Source organism: Branchiostoma floridae, chromosome 4 (genome assembly GCF_000003815.2).
Source record: "Branchiostoma floridae strain S238N-H82 chromosome 4, Bfl_VNyyK, whole genome shotgun sequence".
In the NCBI taxonomy this organism is placed as follows: Eukaryota; Metazoa; Chordata; class Leptocardii; order Amphioxiformes; family Branchiostomatidae; genus Branchiostoma; species Branchiostoma floridae.
In genome coordinates, this window is record NC_049982.1 from 5,652,576 (window position 1) to 5,671,740 (window position 19,165).

Sequence of the window (19,165 nt, forward strand, 5' to 3'; positions counted from 1 at the left end):
GCGAAATTGTGACATTATTTTAGACTGCAAATGTATGTTTTGGGCTCCCGTGTATTAAGACCAAGAATTATCTATTTATACAAATGGTTGATATGGAATTCTCCATTTTTTTGCGTTGGGAGGGGGGGGGGGGGGTGAATGTAATAGGTACGACTTGAGTCTATAATAACCTCCATCGCAGACTACCAGAAGTCTGCAAAGGAACACTAAGCCAATGACGCAATATAATGAAACCAACACTCCTTTTTCCCATGCAGAAAGCAAGAACCGTGAGTACACCAGCCTGGGTTGCTGGTGGGACCGACACGACCGCGCCATCCCGACACTAGAGGGGACAGACGCACGACTCGACGGCAGCTACAGCACGCGCTCCAACGCCATCGAGAAGTGTTATAGCGTAGCACTGTCTCGGGGTTTCGCCGTGTTTGCTGTACAAAATGGGGGGCAGTGTTTCGGTTCAACTGCGCTTGACACCTACAACAAGTGGGGAGCCTCCACTGACTGTAACGACGACGGTGAGGGCGGGCTGTGGTCGAATGAAGTCTACAGACTCGCAGGTAAGATTAATCTCTGACGCCTCATGTCCCTGGGAAATAGACTGCTGTGTGATGCTTAAGTAACAAAACATTTGACTGACATTTAAACGTTCTTTCAGTGAACGCTTAATGATCAGAGTCACCCAATGTTTTGTCAAAGATCAGTATACATTATAGTCGCCATGGTCTTCATCAAACAACGGATCCGAAATCTGTTTACGGACACGAAAAATTAAAGTTTATGCCGAGAGATATGCAGAAGGCATGCTGATTGACAAGTTTTAACGCTTTGTGTTCTTGTTGATCACGAGCTATTGTCAGATGAAATTTTGATAATCGTGAAAAAGTTTACTTTTGATTTGATTAACATTCATATTCCCCAGCTGCATGGCTGCCTCTGGACCCGTCGTGGGTTGTAGACTCCTCCGGTACGCCGAGCGTGTTCAAAGGAGTGACGTACGACGCCGCAAAAGCCCTGGACGGCAGCACCGGAACCTACTGGAACCCGCAAACTGACGAGAACTACCTGTACAACAACTGGTACATCGTGTTGAATCTAACCCAGCCGCACGCTCTACACCGCATCGCAGTCAACAACTACGGAGACAGCACACACGATATAGCGGCATTCACATTAGAAAAGTCGCTCAGTGGGAGTCCCTACGACTGGAAGGACGTCGTGTCCGTTACTGATGTGCGGAATGGGACAAGTGAGCGGCAGGATTTCGGCGGTTTCCAGGGAACAGCGCAGCACTGGAGATTTGTGGTTACCCGCACTCACTCGGGCTGGCAGCCGTGGCTGAGGGAGCTGGACCTGTACGGAGTTGCATCGGGTGAGAGAGAAAATATTGATCATTTCCTGTTTTTCTTGTTGATAGGGATCGAACGGCATAACTGTCCACGGACCATGTTTATATTTGCCATTATGGATCACCCGTGCGAAAAGCCAATCACTCACTCACTCAACTCACTCAACTCACTCACTCACTCACTCACTCACTCACTCACTCACTCACTCACTCACTCACTCACTCACTCACTCACTCACTCACTCTCTCTCACTCACTCACTCACTCACTCGCTCGCTCGCTCGCTCGCTCACTCACTCACTCACTCACTCACTCACTCACTCAATCACTCACTCACTCAACTCTCTCTCTCTCAATCACTCACTCAATCACTCATTCTCTCACTCACTCACTCACTCTCACTCACTCAATCACTCACACTCTCACTCACTCACTCATTCACTCGCTCACTCACTCACTCTCTCAATCACTCACTCTCTCAATCACTCACTCTCATTCACTCACTCACTCACTCAACTCACTCACTCTCATTCACTCACTCACTCACTCAACTCACTCTCTCTCAATCACTCACACTCACTCACTCTCTCAATCACTCACTCTCACTCACTCACTCACTCACTCACGCACTCACTCACGCAAGCACTCACTCACTCACTCACTCACTCACTCACTCACTCACTCACTCACTCACTCACTCACTCACTCACTCACTCACTCACTTTGTTTTGTTGTCCTCACCCAGACCTGCCGGGATGTGAGGACGACCCGTGTCAACACGGGGCCACCTGCAGGGATGTTGACGGCGGATACGACTGTAGCTGCGCTGCTGGCTATGGTGGCCTCAACTGCGAAATCGGTCAGGAATATGTCAAACATTTTCTACAGTTGTCTATTAACATATCTGTGTTTTCGATACACAGACTAGACATTCTAGATCTGTACCCTTTTTACAATGTACATTGTCACATAGATGTATCTCCTTCCAATTGATCTTCGGCTTTTGCATGGGTTGCAAACAAACTTATCATCTTGTCAGAGCAAGGATGGTATGTTGCAACAACGGAGGTTATATCAGTTGAAAATTCTATCATTTTGTAAAGCTAGTCAAATCTTTTCTATAAACTATGGTTAATAAAATAACGTTATCTTTTCCGAATACAATATAGAAAAAAGCTAAATACTATCATTAAACTGCAACAAAGTGCAGTATGCTTTTAACAAAGTTGTCAACAACTTTCTTTAATGCGGATGGTTCCAGTAATCACCATGTTTCACCCCCAGACCTTGACGAGTGTGCGTCTAACCCGTGCCAGAATGGAGCGGAGTGCACTGATCAAGTCAACGGGTACACCTGCGTCTGTCCGCCCGGGTTAGATGGCGTGCATTGCGAAAACGGTAATAGTATTTTCTTGAAGTCGTGTTCCTCCATACAACGGCCAACATATTCGTGGTGTTGTGGTACAAGTGTCTTGTAAGATTATGGAGCATACTAATATGTGCCAGGCAGTTTTCCATGATTGTTAGAGTAATGATGTTTTAAGTTAACCTGGAATCAATCTAGCTCCGATTTGCCACAACGATCACTTCTGATCTTTGGGGCATATCTACAGATTGTTCTACAGGAAAGCGTTCAATGGACAAAATTTAAACAGCTAGAATATATGGATTCCAGGCTATAGTTATGGTGGGATGTGATAGCATACGAAAGTAATTTCATCGGGTTGGTGCAGCATAGGATAATGGAGTTTTCTTTTACACAACCAGTCAAGTGAGATATCCTTTGGCTTGAAAGTAACATTACAAAGGTGCGTATTAATGATAATGAAATGTTTGCTCCTACAAGAAGTCATTTTATGTCATTTTATGCCATCCACGTAGTAGTTAGCTCCTATGCAAGCTACTTTTGCTACCCGTCTGGGGAGCGGTATATTAAAATCTTTTGGTGGTGACGTCAGTTACTGAGCGAATTAAGGAATGGGTTCTAGAGCGCAGGCTCTTACGCATGGGCAGGGGGCATTGGAATGCTTGTTCGAACACCTGTTCGAACGAGCGCTTGAACTCATCCCTTAATTCGACCGTATATAGTGTATATATAATAACCGTCAGAGCAACTGTACATCGTGTATGATAAATGTCCAAGCGACCTACTATCCGAATGGTACCCAGGCTAGTATGACAATGCATCGCCCTGACAACAACAACCTTCTCTCCCGCAGGTTGCGGCGGCTTAATGAAATCTCCAAACGGAACCTTTAAGAGCCCAGGACATCCCCGGAACTATGATAATAACCTGGACTGTGTTTGGACCATCACTGTTGACCCTGGGGAGCGGGTCTTCCTCTCATTCTTCAACTTTCACCTGGAGGTTGCCAATGACTGCAAATACGACAACGTCAAGGTAGTGTAACAATGTGCAAACAAGGATAAAAAGCTTTAAATGTTATCGAACAACTCAACAACAGATTCTTTTTGGCTCCCAACACTTATTACCATGATCTTAAGCTACTATCACCTTCATCACCGTCATCATCATCACAATCATCATCATCGCCATCATCATCATCACCACCACCACAATCATCATCATCATCATCAACTTCATCAACACAATCAAATCTTATCATCATCACATCATCATCATCACCATCACCATCATGTTTAACCTGCTTTGTTTGCCTTTACAGGTGAACGACAGCCAGGGTGACTCTGTGGTTGAACTCGGTACCTGGTGCGGGACTAACATCCCCGCGCTGTTCACGTCAACCAACAACACCATCTCAGTCCTCTTCCACTCGGACCGTTCGGATGTGTTTCCCGGCTTCCTGGCAAAGTGGTCCATAGAAAGTTAGTACACAAGAAAATTACTAGCCAGTTTGTTTGTGGCCATTATGCCACACCGACTTAATTTTATGGATGACATCCTCTCGAGAGAGATGATAGCAAAAATGACAGCAAATGCTGCTAAACCACAGGAATAAACATCCAGAACTTCTTTCTCAGGCTTGATTTTTTTATGTTCACCTCCATTAACTTAAGGTTATAAGAGACAATCGTCGCCAGTTCAATCATATTCATATTGCCATTCTTGTTTAAGAGACGAAACAAGGGCGCTACGGCCCCATGCCCTGACCACGTGTCCCTTACCATGGAAAGCAGATTAAAAAAACAACTTTATTGCTCAATCTGTATAAAACAAGTGTAAACAATCACAGGGTATATGAAGGGTATACATTTCTTCAAAGATTTCTTAATAAACATTCAGATTTAAACAGTGTAACTACCCTGGAAATCAGATCCTCTGACAAGCATGAAATTCTGATTGACAATGGATGTTATTGTGCGATATGTGGCCACAGTTTTTTTTAAATTGAAAATTAATACGCGCGCAAATGTCACCATAACACTAAGTCAGCGTTATCTCATCACAATGAAGAACGTCAGTTAGTAACGATGTTGTTGAAGGTGTTGTACAGACTGGTACTTTTTCTGATGAGTGTCATCAAGAGACTGCACTAGATTGCTAGATAACATCCTCCCAACGCCCGGTCCCCAACGGCATTAGCCTATAGGCTAAGTCAGCTAGCCGTTGGGGACCGGGCGTAGGTGATGCCAGATAGTGGCTACAATACTTAGTAGCTGAAATGTTTACTGTTACTAGAAAAAGACAGAACGATTTGGAAACGTCTTTCCTTTATCGAGTAAAATTTAAAGTTGTAATCAATATGTTAAGATACTTAAAACATTTGCATATCCTTTTCACAAAGACGTCGACTTCATCACGCGGATAATTCTGAGATCCTTTCTTCTTTTTACCCCAGACGCTGACAACTGTGGGACTAACCCATGCCAGAATGGAGGATCCTGTCTTGATCAAGTCGATGGGTACAGGTGTGCCTGTACTCTTGGGTTCGAAGGCATGCACTGTGAGGAGGGCACGTATCCCTTTTTTAAATTACAATGACAATGGCAATGAAGTTTATTGCATGTTCATGCCCTTTAAGGGCTAAATGCAGTCAGGTTGGTACAAAGGGAGTAAATGGAAAACAAAAAGGACCTACGGTACACAGTGGTGCCGCACTCGAGCAAACTATATCAACGGCACCACTGGACAAGACATAATACATGAACATATAACAGAAGTCAACTTTATTCCTTCATTCATTTAATGAAATTTGCTGAATTCGTCAAACCTTGGTCCTCTCAGCGGGCACAGCCTCTAGCGGAGTGAGGGTGTCACTGCAGTTAGGGACACAATTTCACATGAGTCGATTGAAAACATTGGTCGTACATGAGGTCCGGCGCTATTCCTCACACGATTAGACTACTAAACGCTTAATTGCCCTCGCTTGATGAATATTCTTAGTGTTTTAACTATTAGCCTCAAAGGTTTAGATGTGAATGAAAATATCCTGTGACATTCTATGAACAGTTTCTATTTAAATGTCCCGAACCTGTATGGCCTGTAACGGTCGTGTTTCATGTTGATGTCACTGATCGATGTTTTTAATCAGTGTATTTAGTGCTATTGATCGCCATTTTCTAAACTAGTGTAATGCTCTATGTGTTTTATCCATCATGGTCATCAGCAAAATGTTCCTTAACTATTGACGATTTTTTAAACTCTGTAAAGTTTCCCACGCAATTCAGCCCTTGGCTGCAATGTGGAAAAACTGTTTTATCTGAATAAATCATTATTATGATACGTTCATAAACAAGTGCGCTCATACTTACCTCCACACAGAGTCAGATTGCGGTGGATTGATCACCACTGGGCAAAGCGGGACGATAAAGAGCCCCGGATATCCAGATAACTACGCGACAAACTTGGACTGCGTCTGGGTCATCAACCTCCACCCTCGGCAGCGGGTTCACCTGTCATTCGTCAACTTTGTCTTAGAGGACGATTCAGACTGCGATTACGACAACCTCAAGGTAGCATCTATGTCATTTTTCACTCTGAATATTGCATATTGGGAATTTAATTTGGGAATTACAACTAACCCCTTCTTTCTTTCTTTCAAGCGACCTGCAATGCATTCTCGGCTATGCCTGGCAATGGACCGATCCAGTCGAACGTCATATCGAATAAATAGAATCCCCTATTCTATTTCGAACACGTCCGTCAAAAACTGCCCCCGTGGGACAGAAATGGTTATTTTTGACGGAGGTGTTCGAAATAGAAACATGATCGAACAGGGGGCGGGGTTGGGGGATCGGTCCATTATGCATCGTTGCTAATATGAGAATCTATAAATTTGAAACGTGCCTTTCTCCGCGGGCTCACAATATTTTCCGAACATACAGGTCCATCAGGTTTCTCGATAAACGCATGGTGATTGCTTAGCTATACCGGTATCACCATCATGTTAGCTGAAAGATTACCGAAACATACAAAATAGACAACGACAAAGTCCATTTGGTTGTGTAGCTAAGAACCAGCTTTTGGTCACCTGTCCTATCATGTCTATATCTATATTATGAAGGTGCAAGACGGTGACGGTCGGGGCGACTCCGCCGTAGACTTGGGCACGTGGTGCGGGAGCGACGCGCCTCCGCCGCTGAAATCCACCAACAGCACCCTGACCATCACCTTCCACTCGGACTACAGCGAGGTGTTCGCCGGCTTCTTTGCCACCTGGTTCACGGAACGTTAGTACAGCTTTTGTGCTTTTTTGCGTGACTTAGTACTGAGTACCTGGATGTCTAAACCATTCATCAATAAGCATGTTGTAGTTTGGTCGTCTTTCCGGTCCATTATGTAATTACTTTCAGTGTTTTTGTTATGTGGAAGGGGGGTATTGCCACTGGAGGGAACCTCCACAGATTGAAATGCGACGTGATTCTGTCATATACGGCACATTTTACAACATTATAAGTGGATGATTATCTCAAGTTTCAGTGATTCTGTCCCTTGCAGAGTTACCGACCGAGCCGCTGACATCCACGCCCCAGCCGCCGACATCCACGCCCCAGCCGCCGACATCCACGCCCCAGCCGCCGACATCCACGCCCCAGCCGACGACATCCACGCCCCAACCGACAACGTCCACGCCCCAACCGAAAACATCCACGCCCCAGCCGACAACATCCACGCCCCAGCCGACAACATCCACGCCCCAACCGCCGACATCCACAACAGCCAATATCGCATATAATGGTAAGTGTACATGGTGTGCATTTTTTTCTATACTACTTCGTCTCTGTATCTTCAAGTCGCTTGCTTGAACACATCTTCTTTGAGAGGTGCCCTGCATTCAAGTGGCTATCTAGGTGGACTTAATGGACGTGCCATTCACAGCAGGCTGTATGGACCGATCCCAGAGCCCCGCCCCCTGTTCGATCATGTTCGACATACGGTCGATGCAGGTGAAAACCAGGGTACATCTATCTGTGACTGGGTTTCTACTACGTTTGTTGCATGCGTAACAGCTGCATGCATGCTCATGATAAAAGCAAAATCAAGAAGAAAGCAGCTCAGGCACTCGTGGAGAGGGAGCTTGTACTACGCACCAACTAATGGGACACTTCTACAAAGTCTGCCAGTGCAGAGTCCCTTGTCTTATACGAGTACATGCCCTCCTCTACACGTGCATCCTGCTCCCGTTCCCACAATGCTATACTCCGTGGGTGTAGTCTTCAACAAAGAGTAGCATAGCATTTTTCTTTGGCCATTTCTGTTTAACTGGGGCTATTTTTGACGGAGGTGTTCGAAATAGAATAGGGGGTTCCACATTGTTCTATTTGTTCGATATGGCGTTCGATCGGGATCGGTCCATTGCTGTACAAAAGGGAAAGGTAGGCTTTTTGAGGCCGTAAGGCAGTGGGTTGTTATCCAGGGCACGGTACTGGAAGGCAAAGCTCATGCCACGACGTCTAGATCTGGTCAGGAACAGCAGGAATCGAGCTAGCGACCTCTCGATCTCGCTTCCCCTAGCCACTGAACCCATTAATGCCACTTGTATATTCTCAACGATTACACAAAAAGATTGGTTCATTTGCTATAGAAATCTACGAATCATAACCCCTCGTCCATTACTCGTATTCATTTATTCATTGACCAGACTATATTTCTTTCTTTTACCATGTAGAAACATCCCCTGCTGTGGAAGTTACAAGTGCGATTCTCGGAGCTGTCCCTACTCCTACCACAGAACCCGTCTTCACGGCACCGCAGAACCACACTTATCCAGGTACTTTTAGAATGACAAGAATCATCCGATGGCTATAACCGATATACAGTTGTATTATGTCATCGTTTGTATTTGACACACGATGTGTATTTGAAGTAGTGTCCGTTTCTCGATTACAATACGGTTTTATATCTTCTTAAAGGTCTAACAAATTCAACCACACAAGTTCATCTCAATAACACGTCGTTGAAAGTGTCACCAATGGGTGAGTTTTATTTGTGACAGTTTTCACCTTTTTGGTGTGCATAAAATTGTATAAAATTCATCAAATTAAAGCTTGGAAGACAATACTACACGTCATGTGTTGTTGTCGACGATGAGCAATGGTAAATTGAGGTGAGATTAAGAAATGACCTACACTTCTTGAGCTTTTACATCAACTGATTAATTTTTCTTTAACTCATACTTAAGTAGGAACACATGGCGACATGAATTCAACAAGATTGAACACTCCAACAATGCCAACTGCTTTAAACTTGACAACATGGAACATGTCGACAGTGGCAAGAACGCCAACTGCAGATTTCAATGCAACGAGAGCTAGTCGTTCAACGTTTCGAAGAACGCCAGCTGCTTTTAATACTACCAGATGGAATTTTACAACGGTAGCAACAGCAACACGAATATCCTCTGGCACAACATCTGCCAACATCGCTGGTGAGTCCAGGGGTTATAATCTTCTGCTTGGAGCTGGACACTATAACATTAGTCGTCCGGTCCCTATACTATGGATGCACACTATTAAATATTTGCATTAAAAAGTCATACCCTTACGTATCAGAGCTACCAACACATGATTGAGGTGTTCCAAAATTCGTTTCTCCTTGGAATGATAATAAACTAGAACTCGTTTCTCATTAGATAGCTTTAAAGCTAGATGCTAAATGTGCAAAGCTAGATGTGCAAAGTGCAAAAGCTAGGTGTGACAGATCGTTCACTATAACATATTAACCAGCTGCATGCCGGCGAAGCTGATGTGTTACGCCGAAGGACGGTTTTGCCGGGCTAAACAGATACAGAAGAAACCATGGCTCAATGTAGTATGTATTTAAATTGTTGATACAAATAGTCTTGTATTTTGCGCCACAATCCAGATGTCGACGAATGTGCAACTGGGACTCACACCTGCCGGCGAGACGAGCTGTGCGTCAACACGGACGGGTCCTTCGCGTGTGCCTCCTGCTATCCTGACGTCACTCTACAAGGGGGAGGGGATTCCCCTTGGTCTGCTCCTGACGTCAAGCGACGCAAGCCCCTGACTGTACGAAGTGACGTCACGGTGGATTGTGAAGAGGAGTTTGCCCTCAGCTTCTTGTGGGCGGTTTACCTCATGGATGACTTCGCCCTCATCCCTATCAGCCTCCCTGCCAGAGTTCTAACCACGGCGTCTGAGCTCACCGTGCCGAGGAACACCCTACCGTACGGCAGGATCGTCACCGGGTTAGAGGTCGTCGTCATGGAGACCGAGAGCGGGCTGAGCGTGGCGCGAAAGACGGCGCAGTGGCTGACGGTCAAGGCGTCTCCTCTGGTGGCGCACATCGCGGGAGGGTCGGCGAGATCCGTGGATCTGGGGTCCGACGTCGTCGTCGACGCGTCGACGTCGTACGACCCTGACGCTGTGGTAGCGAATTCGACGTTACTGACGTACAGCTGGTCTTGTGAAACAAAGTCAGGTAAGAAATTGATATTTTTTACTGATACTTGATGAGAGGAGGTTGATATGACAAAGAGTTTACCTGAAGATGGTTGTTTCATTTCGTCATACAGAGTGCTTTCGTGCTTATCTGTTTAAATCAATGCTCAACACTGAACTAATATTGTAGTGAAATATCTCATATAGTTGTTGGGAAAATAATTTACGCCGTTGGTTGAAATTATATTATTGCAAAGTCTATAAAGTTTTTTTTTTCATTTGTTGTGATGTGTATCATGTTATACATGTACATAAATAAACCTGATTGCCACTATTTTTTCCGAAGGCACCTCGTGCGATGAAGTGTTCGGAAACAGCACTGATCAGCAGTCTTACGTCATTTCCGCCGCACTGATGCCTCCATACGAACCGGAAGTGACGTTGACGGTGCAGGTGGGGTACCGGGAACGAGATCCCGGCCAGTACAGCCAGACCCTGCAGATCTTCCCCGCTGGATCTCCCACCGTGCAGATCAGGTTAGGGTTAGGCATTAGGGTGAGGTAATGGTTTTGATTAGGGCAAGGGTAGGTTAACGGTTATCGTATCGGTAGGGGTAGAATTAGGGATTAGGCGTCTCCAGGGCCTACAAGGTTATCATGCCCACAAATGTACCCTTCGAACATATGTTGGCCCTGAAGCGGAGGTACTGGCCCTGGAAACAGTCGGACATAAAGGCTATGTAATAAATAACTAAAACTGACAATTTTTTCGCCAGATGTTTGAGCAACTGTGAGACGAAGCTGAACCCCTCGGAGCGGCTGGTGCTCAGCTCGACGTACTCCTGCGCCAGCTGTGGGGACGACGAGCCAGTCCGGTACAACTGGACCCTCCGGGCAGCGCCGCCGGACTTCGGGCGGGACGACCTGCGCTGGGGCGCCGACACCACCACGGGGAGGCACCTGGCGGACGTCGTCGTGCAGGCCGGCGTCTTCAAGGTCGGTGGACATAGAATGTTTCCAAATGCAGCAGGCGAATGGTTGTCCTTTAGCAGACTCAGGCTGAAGAGATAGCATGTCATGTAGAATGATAGGGGAAAGGCTACCGGATTCCCGGCGCTTGACTTCGTCGTCTGCTCTTCGGACAAAGGTGGTCAAACAGTCAAACAGAAGCTTTCCTTCCTGTATGAAAACGAAAGAGAATGCAGTCATTTATTCGATATGACGTTTTGTCTCCTAAAACAAGATGTCTTCTCGATTCAGTCAGGATATGCTAATTGAATAGGAGTTGACTCAATATTTAAAATTTCGCTTCCAGGCAATAGGAGACTACACACTGAGAGTAGCGGTGTCCCTGGGTCCCGACAGAGAAGGCTTTGCGGAGTACACCTTCCAGCCGAACGATCCGCCGACCGTAGGAAGCTGCAGCGTCTCTCCGGAAAACGGAACCGCGATGGTTACGGAGTTTACTATATCCTGCGCAGGTACATGTCCTGTGTCTTTTGTGTTGTACGTCTAAACACTAGAAAGTAGAAAGCTAGAAAATCGTGGTTAAATTAATTATGTCTGGAGGGGAGAGATCCATATCTTTGTTATCATCACGAGGCAAGCAAAGCAAGAAACCGTTATAGAGCTAGTAGACAAGGAACATCATGATTATATGGTAGAAAATGAATAAAATGTCTGCTCATGGAAATGGATAGATGAAGAAAGAATGTCTGTCACGTATAAGAAAATGTTCCACGCCATTTCACCAACCCTGTCTCTATTGTGCCTTTCCCGCCAGGCTTCTCCGACGCTGACCTTCCCCTGACCTACACGTTCCTGTACAGTACTGGCGCCGAGAGGCTGGCCTCCGTCTCCACGGCAACGGGTGACGTCTTCTCCGTCCTGCACACCGGACAGGATTCCGAACTGTCGGGACTTCTGCTGCCCATTGGCTTAGAGTCACGTGATTATGAGGTCACCATCCGTGCGGACGTGTATGACGGTCTGGGGGCGACGTCTTCCGTCGAGACGGCGGTGAAGGTAAAGACGCAAAGTTCTTCTGGGATTATAAGGAAAACCGACCAATTTCGATAGTCAATGTGCAAGTTCATAACAAAAGGTTAGTTATGTGGATTTGGAAACTTAATATTTTGGAAAAATAGGAAAATACATGTGACAAGAATGGCGATTGACGTTGTAGTAGCAACAGTACATTTAAGATACCAGTGTTCGTTATAAATCGACAGAAGGACAAGACTAACTTGATATCGAAGATGTTACGAAATTACGGTCAAAGAAACTTCTATGTTCTGTGATAGTAAATTGCTCCTATACGTTTCAGAAAGCATTATAACGTGTTTGAAATATTCATATACGCTGATCTCACAGAGTACGTTTCCCACACGATGTTTCCTACATGTTGGATTGATCTGAGCGTCTTTTTCCACATCAGGTTTTCAGCCTTCCCCCAGAGGAGTCCACTAACGTAGCAACACAGTTGGTGGTGGGAGCGAACAGCACCCTGGGTAAGCTCGTACGTCAGGGAGACTTCCGGTCTGTGGTGCAACTGTCCAACAGCGTCACATCCGTGCTAAACTCCGTTTCTAACGCAACTGCGGAGGACAAAAAGGCTGCATCAACTGAGGTGAGAGATCTAGGCTGATTAATATGGCGATAAAATGGTGTCTTCCGTCCTTTTTCTGCATATTCTGTGAGAAGCGCTACAATAAACTGACAAAATATGCATACGGTCTATGTATTATGCGGATTACCGCTGTATGAGTATTGGATCAAGATAAGTCTACTTTGACTTCAATAGCCGGTACAGAAAGTGGAGCGAGCGTGAACGATGAAACAATCAAGGAGCAGGATTAAGCATGAAAGTAACACGACAACACACGTACAGGTGCAATGGCCGACTGGGTAAAGTGTCCGCCTTGCATTCGGTAGGTCGTGGGTTCGATCCCCTGCCGAGTCATGCCAAAGACCTTAAAAATGGTACATTCTGCTTAGCACTCAGCATTCGGGAAAGAGTATGGAAGTTGAACACACACCACTACCAGTAGACTAGCCCCCTGCTGTAGTCAAGGTGTGTAGCCCAGGGCTACAGAAACGGAGATGGGCGCCACCCTATGCGGCATCAGGCGGGGAAGGACTTTGACTTTTGAACACGACAAAATTCAAACGTTTTTTACGCTTCACTCTCCATGATGACTGAAGTCAGCCGACTAATAAATACAGCATCCTTTGTAAGAAATCCCGACGTTTACTCGACTAATAAATACAGCATCCTTTGTAAGAAATCCTGACGTTTACTCGTTCTTTCCCGTAGGCGCGTGACGCGGTCGTCTCGGCGCTGACGAGTGTCCAGGCAATGAGTGTGACGTCAGTGAACCTGGTGGCCAACGCGCTGGGACAGGCGACCAGCGTCACGGCGGAGGTGTCTACGGATTCACAGGTGATAGAGAACTGCTAAGCTGACTAACAATTTAGTATTGGGATTGTCAGAAGGAAGGGCTGGTAGATATCTATCTACGAGTGGTAGTTCTTGAAAAGTAAAGATTTCAGTTGCAGTAGATTTAGCGGAGATCGCTATCATTTTGGGAGGACATATCCATCCATAATTGCAGTTGTGAGGCGTTAAACATTCGAGTTATTTATGATTTTGTAGATTCGCAATGGGTCAGTGGGAGATGAGAGTTAACAAAGGGGGTGCGTGTGGTCTTCTAAACTACTCAGAGAACTACGGAGTTGTTCCATACAAGGAACCATGTCCCAGCTAAACTCTGCGGTGAAGAAAAAAAGGACGACTCAATGACTAATGAGTCATCCCCTTTTTTTCTTCACCGCAGAGTTTAGCTGCTGGCACCGATGCACTCTCCATTCCCCACTGCCTACTTTCTCGCTTCTTCCTATAGGTGTACCCCAACTCTTCCAAGTTCCTAATGACAGTTTTTCCAAATCAGCTACATATTGTCTTGTATTGTTATCGTTATACACAAATTCTATCCCTTGCAGGTTGCGGCTGCGGACTCGCTGAAGAACATGGCAACTTTTCTGCAGTCTGTTCCCGCGGAAGACCTCGGCGCCACAAAAATGGAGGAGTCCGCCAAGTTCATGATGACAGGTAAATGTTACAACTTTGGTCAGCTTTCGTGTAGATTTTGCGCTGGAGCCGATGGACAACGGTTGTGATATTAGGTTGACAAATTTTTTTCCTAATTTATGCATGTATGAATCGTCACAAAATCTGATGTTACGTTCTACACACATACGCGTGCACATATGGGATACATAGAAAGATAGAGTTAGAGATAGATAGATAAAATAGATAGATACGAGAGAGAGAGAGAGAGTAAGAGAGAGAGAGAGAGAGAGAGAGAGAGAGAGAGAGTGCGTGTGTGTGAGAGAGAGAGAAAGATATTTAGAGAGGTTTCATATTTGCAGACGCTAGCTCTTTTCCTACGATATGTTCATGGACTGTAACACTTACCATTGGGACTCTTACTAGTCTTTAGGTAGGCATGCCAGAATTAGGAGGGTGTGGAACAATAGATATCTGTACTATATATACCCGTCTATCTGTATCAACCCGATGTTGATGTAGTGGAAGACATGACTCTTTTTTTGTGTGTGTCCAGCTGTCATCAATGTCCTTGAAGGATCCGTGACAACTGCAGAGAAGGTCAAAGGTGAGGACGATTCTTCAGGACAGCTTGAAAAGGTATGCTACGTGAATCTAACTCAAAATATCTTGTGCTCAGATGACTTAGGATTGGACACCAAATGTCTTTTTTCTTGACCTTGACCAAATGTCAGTTTTCTTGACCACGACCTTTGACAGTGGCCATTGAAACCAGTACAAAACAGGTAATTGAATAATTTCTCTTCCCAGACCGAAAACGCGACAAAGGCCATATTTGACACCGTGAACGTTATGAACGAGCTCGTCCTGACACGGAAACGGCCGAACGAGAGCCCCACCGTGATCGTGCAGGGCTCGTTTGAACTGGCGCTACAGAAGCAGAGCTGTGGGGATATGGGGGAGCAGATCGTCCGGACCTCGGACCGCGGAGGAACATGGTTCCGGATTCCGGACGCGTCCGTGCTGTTCGGGAGTTCTTGTCCCGAAACCGGCGTTGGGTTCGAGGTAACTTCAGGATATAACGTAGATATATTGTCTCTTTAGCATTCATTTACTAGTGCATGTAAACTTTGATGTGGAATCTTTATCACGGGTAGCGGTTAACCCTCAGTAAGACATCCAGGGCCGCACAGTTCCCGTTCAGAACTTTCATTTGGCCTGTCACTTCAGACCACGTCTTGCTCATGTGGTTTCTTCAGTAGTTCAAGACAAATGTAAGAAAGGGAAATATTAGTAACAAAATTATCATATCTTATTTATTTTTGTTACCTACTGGTCGTTTTGATATTTGTCTTTGCCTCATTAACATGCCGATTCAGAGTTTTTGGTTAAACCAATTGATCGTAATTCAGTCACTACTCAAAAGTAGTGGAGGCTACCTGAAACGTACGACCGTTAAAAAAAAAACAATGATACAAGACAATGTGGAAAAGTTCTAAACATTTCGTGGAGGTTTGAGCGCTCCAAACTTGTTTTCTCCAGAACTACCAGACGACGCTGAACCCGTACTCCTACGCCAGGAACTCGGACCAGATCAAGACCACGGTCGCGTCGCTGCAGTTCAGGAGTGACGCGGGAACCCTGGAGGTCAACGACCTGCAGAAGAGGATCGATGTCGTCACCAGTCGGAAGGACGGCAGCGTGCAGGTCCTGACGCAGCGGGGAGCCACCGTGCCGTCAGGACAGGACGCCATGTTGGTACGGGCTGTTACATGTTCTATTGCAGCATATTGCTTGTGGCTACTTTGCCTCATGATAAGCCCTAGAACTTTCGAAGAGAGGAACTCGTTGCCACCTAGCCTGATTAAAATCGTGCTCCTAGCGGCCGACCTTACAGTTGAAACCTCCTAATAAACCCCGGGCCCATCCAATGAGAAACTGAGCCATTGAGTCTCAAGCAAACAATAAACGAATAGATAATTTTATTTCGTTCCAAGGTGCACGAGTTTAACCTGACGGACAGCGACAGCTCCGTCCTCATCTCCGTGACCCTTGACCCTCCCGACGTGCCAGTCCGCCTGTACCTCCGCAGTCACCTCCCGCCCTCCCGCGACGTCTTCAACTTAACCACGACGCTTCCGCTGGACGAGAACAAGCTGTACTCCATACCACTGGGCAACAACACCGAGATAAGCGCTGACCCATACCAGTGGCTGGTGCCTGCCGAATCTTTGAGGGGAAACGACGGAAAACGATACTTTGTCGGTAAGACCTTGTTCTGTTTGGTTCGTTAAGGTCTCGGGCTCTGGGCCCCGGTATATGTCCGGCTATTCGGACACAATGGTGGTTTCGCTTTCCTGAAACTCGTCTTTACTATACACTGTCCTTGAAAATTTTCTACATTAGTCTAAGTCGTCCCAATTTACTTGGTTTATAAAACGCATTTTGTATCTATGGAACGGTCTGAATTAGTTTAACAATTAATAGTTGAATTCCATTTTGGACATTATCTTAGACATGATTTTTATTTGTTTTGTAGGTGTTGAACACGTTCCATACAATAGCACAGAGTCAGGTCCTCACCGCGCGAATCTTGACAACTCGACAGAACGAGTGTACGGAGACGACGACTTCTTCTTGAACTACACCATCAGGATCTTCACATCAAAATGCCTCTTCTTTGATACCACGGAGCAACTATGGAAGTCTGATGGTTGTGAGGTACGTGATGAATCCCTGACAGTCCGGAGAGTTTGACGTGTACATTCTTGTAAACATCATGTTGTCTTCGAAATCCATGTTGATCCAAACAAACAAGCGCAATAAAAATTTGTTTCTTTTATGCTCGTACGTTGAATCCTAGCTTTGCTATTGCGTTATATGTTCTTAATTTCATGTGTTCTCAGTTACGTTATGCAGAGATACAAATAAAAAATGGTAAAAACCTTTATTGTACATTCATACATAAAAGGGACAGGTACAGATACTTTCTTACTTTACAGATCATCTATCTTATAAGAAATGTATGTAGGAAGGTAATAGCTATATATAGATAACGGTACAACAGCGTGTGTTTTCTTTCTACATGATTGCGCACCTGTGTTAGAAGATTCATGCATCTTATGCAATGTTTATTCAAGCACATAACTAGCCATTAAAGGACCTACTTTACCTTGTACCTTGTGTGGTTGCCCAGATCGGCCCCCTGACGACAGAAACAGTGACCCACTGCCTGTGTAACCACCTGACGGCGTTCGGCTCCGACCTGCAGTTCTTCGTGGCGCCGAACTCTCTGAACATCCTGGCGGCTCTGGAGGGGTTTAAGGACATCAGTTCCAACCCGGGGGTGGTCATCACTATCGCTGTGGTAGTCGGCATATATCTTCTGTTTGTGATCTGGGCACGGAGGGAAGACAGGAAGGACGCCACTAAGGTTATTATCTCTTTTTTTCTATCCCCTCCTCTCTCTCTTACTTTTATCTCAGCCATTTCAGTACAAGAAAACGGAAGTGCTTCTGCCTTATTTTCCCGGCCGTAGTAAACCTATCAAATATTATAAATATCCATCCACAGATTCTCGTGTTGTGCTGTTGACAGACATATAGACACACACACACAAAAGACACCGAAAAATACTATCGATACTGTCAACTTTGTGGCTCATACAGTCAAATGTACAACGTTATTAGAATAAGGATAACTAAATATTAGCAGGTAGATTTACAATGATGTTATGGCATAAGGATCTTTATCAGCGAAGAAACTATAACTCTAATTGATGGAAAGACGCATTTGCCTCGGTTATCTCAACAAACACTTAATTGAAAGAATGCAACATTACAAGGATTTATTAATGGTAGAAGAGACGTTGGTTATCATTGCCTTACACTGTTTCCATGTTGTTCCCAGATTGGTGCTACAGTGCTGGGTGGTGCAGACGGTCGCAGTCATGTGTACCAAGTCCTGGTGTTCACAGGGGCGAGGGCAGACGCCAGTACATCCGCTAAGGTAAGGAACTGTTCTCCAAGCAGAGGTTGGGTCGAGGGGTTAACATTAGTAGTGGACGAGATTTTTACCGGACCTCTATATCTACTAACGTTACCCCCGCGACCCAGCCTGTAATTGGAGAAAATAAGAAACTTCATAATTGCAATGAGAGCAGATTAACATGTAATACACAGGACTCTTGCTGTCATTAAAAGCCAGAATTATTTCTGCAATGCTTTAACGTCAGCTTTTGTTACAAAGCTTACGGTTCCAAGAATATCAATATCATTAATATTATTAATGTTAATATCATCAATATCAATATCATTCCAAGAATATTAATACTATGTCCAGACGTGTTTTGCTTATGTCTCAGGGTCCTACACCTTTGACCTGCGCATGCGCAGTTGAACCCGTGAACATGCTTATACCCCTGTATGACAACCTTTGACCTTTTGCCGACAGGTGTCCATCATTCTCCACGGGGAGTACGGCACATCCGGGCCACACACGTTGGAAGATTCCACGCGAGTCACCTTCAAGGAGGGAGGGGTGGACACGTTCGTGGTGACGTCACACCGGTCGCTGGGTGTCCTCATGGCCCTGCATGTCTGGCACGACAACCTGGGATATGATCCGTCCTGGTAGGGAGCTTCAGAAACATCTGACGTGTAACAAGACAATGAGTCGTTTTCCACTCATTTGCCCCAATAAGTTATTTAATTGTAGAATTCCTCTAGAGATTCTGTACTCGGGAAGATTGTTTCGCTTTACCCGGGTTAACCGCATTTTACTTGGGCAATGCATCCTCCGGTCGGGGAGGTAAAAGATAAGTTTATCGTTACCTTCTGTCAGTACTGTGTATGTGGCACTGTTAATAGAAGTTCCTGCCTTGAGTGCAGCGCCATGTTGCCTTCGTCTGTCCAAAAGCAAAATTGA

The 19,165-nt window shown here is 45.4% G+C and overlaps 1 protein-coding gene across 1 annotated transcript in view; it reads left to right on the forward strand.

The window, feature by feature from the left end:
- The window catches only part of LOC118413120 (polycystic kidney disease protein 1-like 2), a 30,232-nt gene that overhangs the window by 363 nt on the left and 10,704 nt on the right, over positions 1-19,165 (forward strand). The window contains exons 2-30 of the mRNA XM_035816294.1: positions 258-557; positions 920-1,369; positions 2,091-2,204; positions 2,630-2,743; positions 3,565-3,746; positions 4,033-4,192; positions 5,167-5,280; positions 6,090-6,280; positions 6,832-6,997; positions 7,266-7,505; positions 8,437-8,538; positions 8,681-8,743; positions 8,950-9,195; positions 9,633-10,211; positions 10,518-10,707; positions 10,947-11,166; positions 11,486-11,651; positions 11,954-12,195; positions 12,608-12,799; positions 13,487-13,612; positions 14,173-14,281; positions 14,796-14,878; positions 15,050-15,304; positions 15,782-15,997; positions 16,237-16,504; positions 16,779-16,960; positions 17,436-17,672; positions 18,149-18,247; positions 18,692-18,870. Coding sequence (XP_035672187.1) covers positions 258-557; positions 920-1,369; positions 2,091-2,204; positions 2,630-2,743; positions 3,565-3,746; positions 4,033-4,192; positions 5,167-5,280; positions 6,090-6,280; positions 6,832-6,997; positions 7,266-7,505; positions 8,437-8,538; positions 8,681-8,743; positions 8,950-9,195; positions 9,633-10,211; positions 10,518-10,707; positions 10,947-11,166; positions 11,486-11,651; positions 11,954-12,195; positions 12,608-12,799; positions 13,487-13,612; positions 14,173-14,281; positions 14,796-14,878; positions 15,050-15,304; positions 15,782-15,997; positions 16,237-16,504; positions 16,779-16,960; positions 17,436-17,672; positions 18,149-18,247; positions 18,692-18,870 — 5,785 coding nt within the window. The remainder of the gene's footprint in view (positions 1-257; positions 558-919; positions 1,370-2,090; positions 2,205-2,629; positions 2,744-3,564; positions 3,747-4,032; positions 4,193-5,166; positions 5,281-6,089; positions 6,281-6,831; positions 6,998-7,265; positions 7,506-8,436; positions 8,539-8,680; positions 8,744-8,949; positions 9,196-9,632; positions 10,212-10,517; positions 10,708-10,946; positions 11,167-11,485; positions 11,652-11,953; positions 12,196-12,607; positions 12,800-13,486; positions 13,613-14,172; positions 14,282-14,795; positions 14,879-15,049; positions 15,305-15,781; positions 15,998-16,236; positions 16,505-16,778; positions 16,961-17,435; positions 17,673-18,148; positions 18,248-18,691; positions 18,871-19,165) is intronic.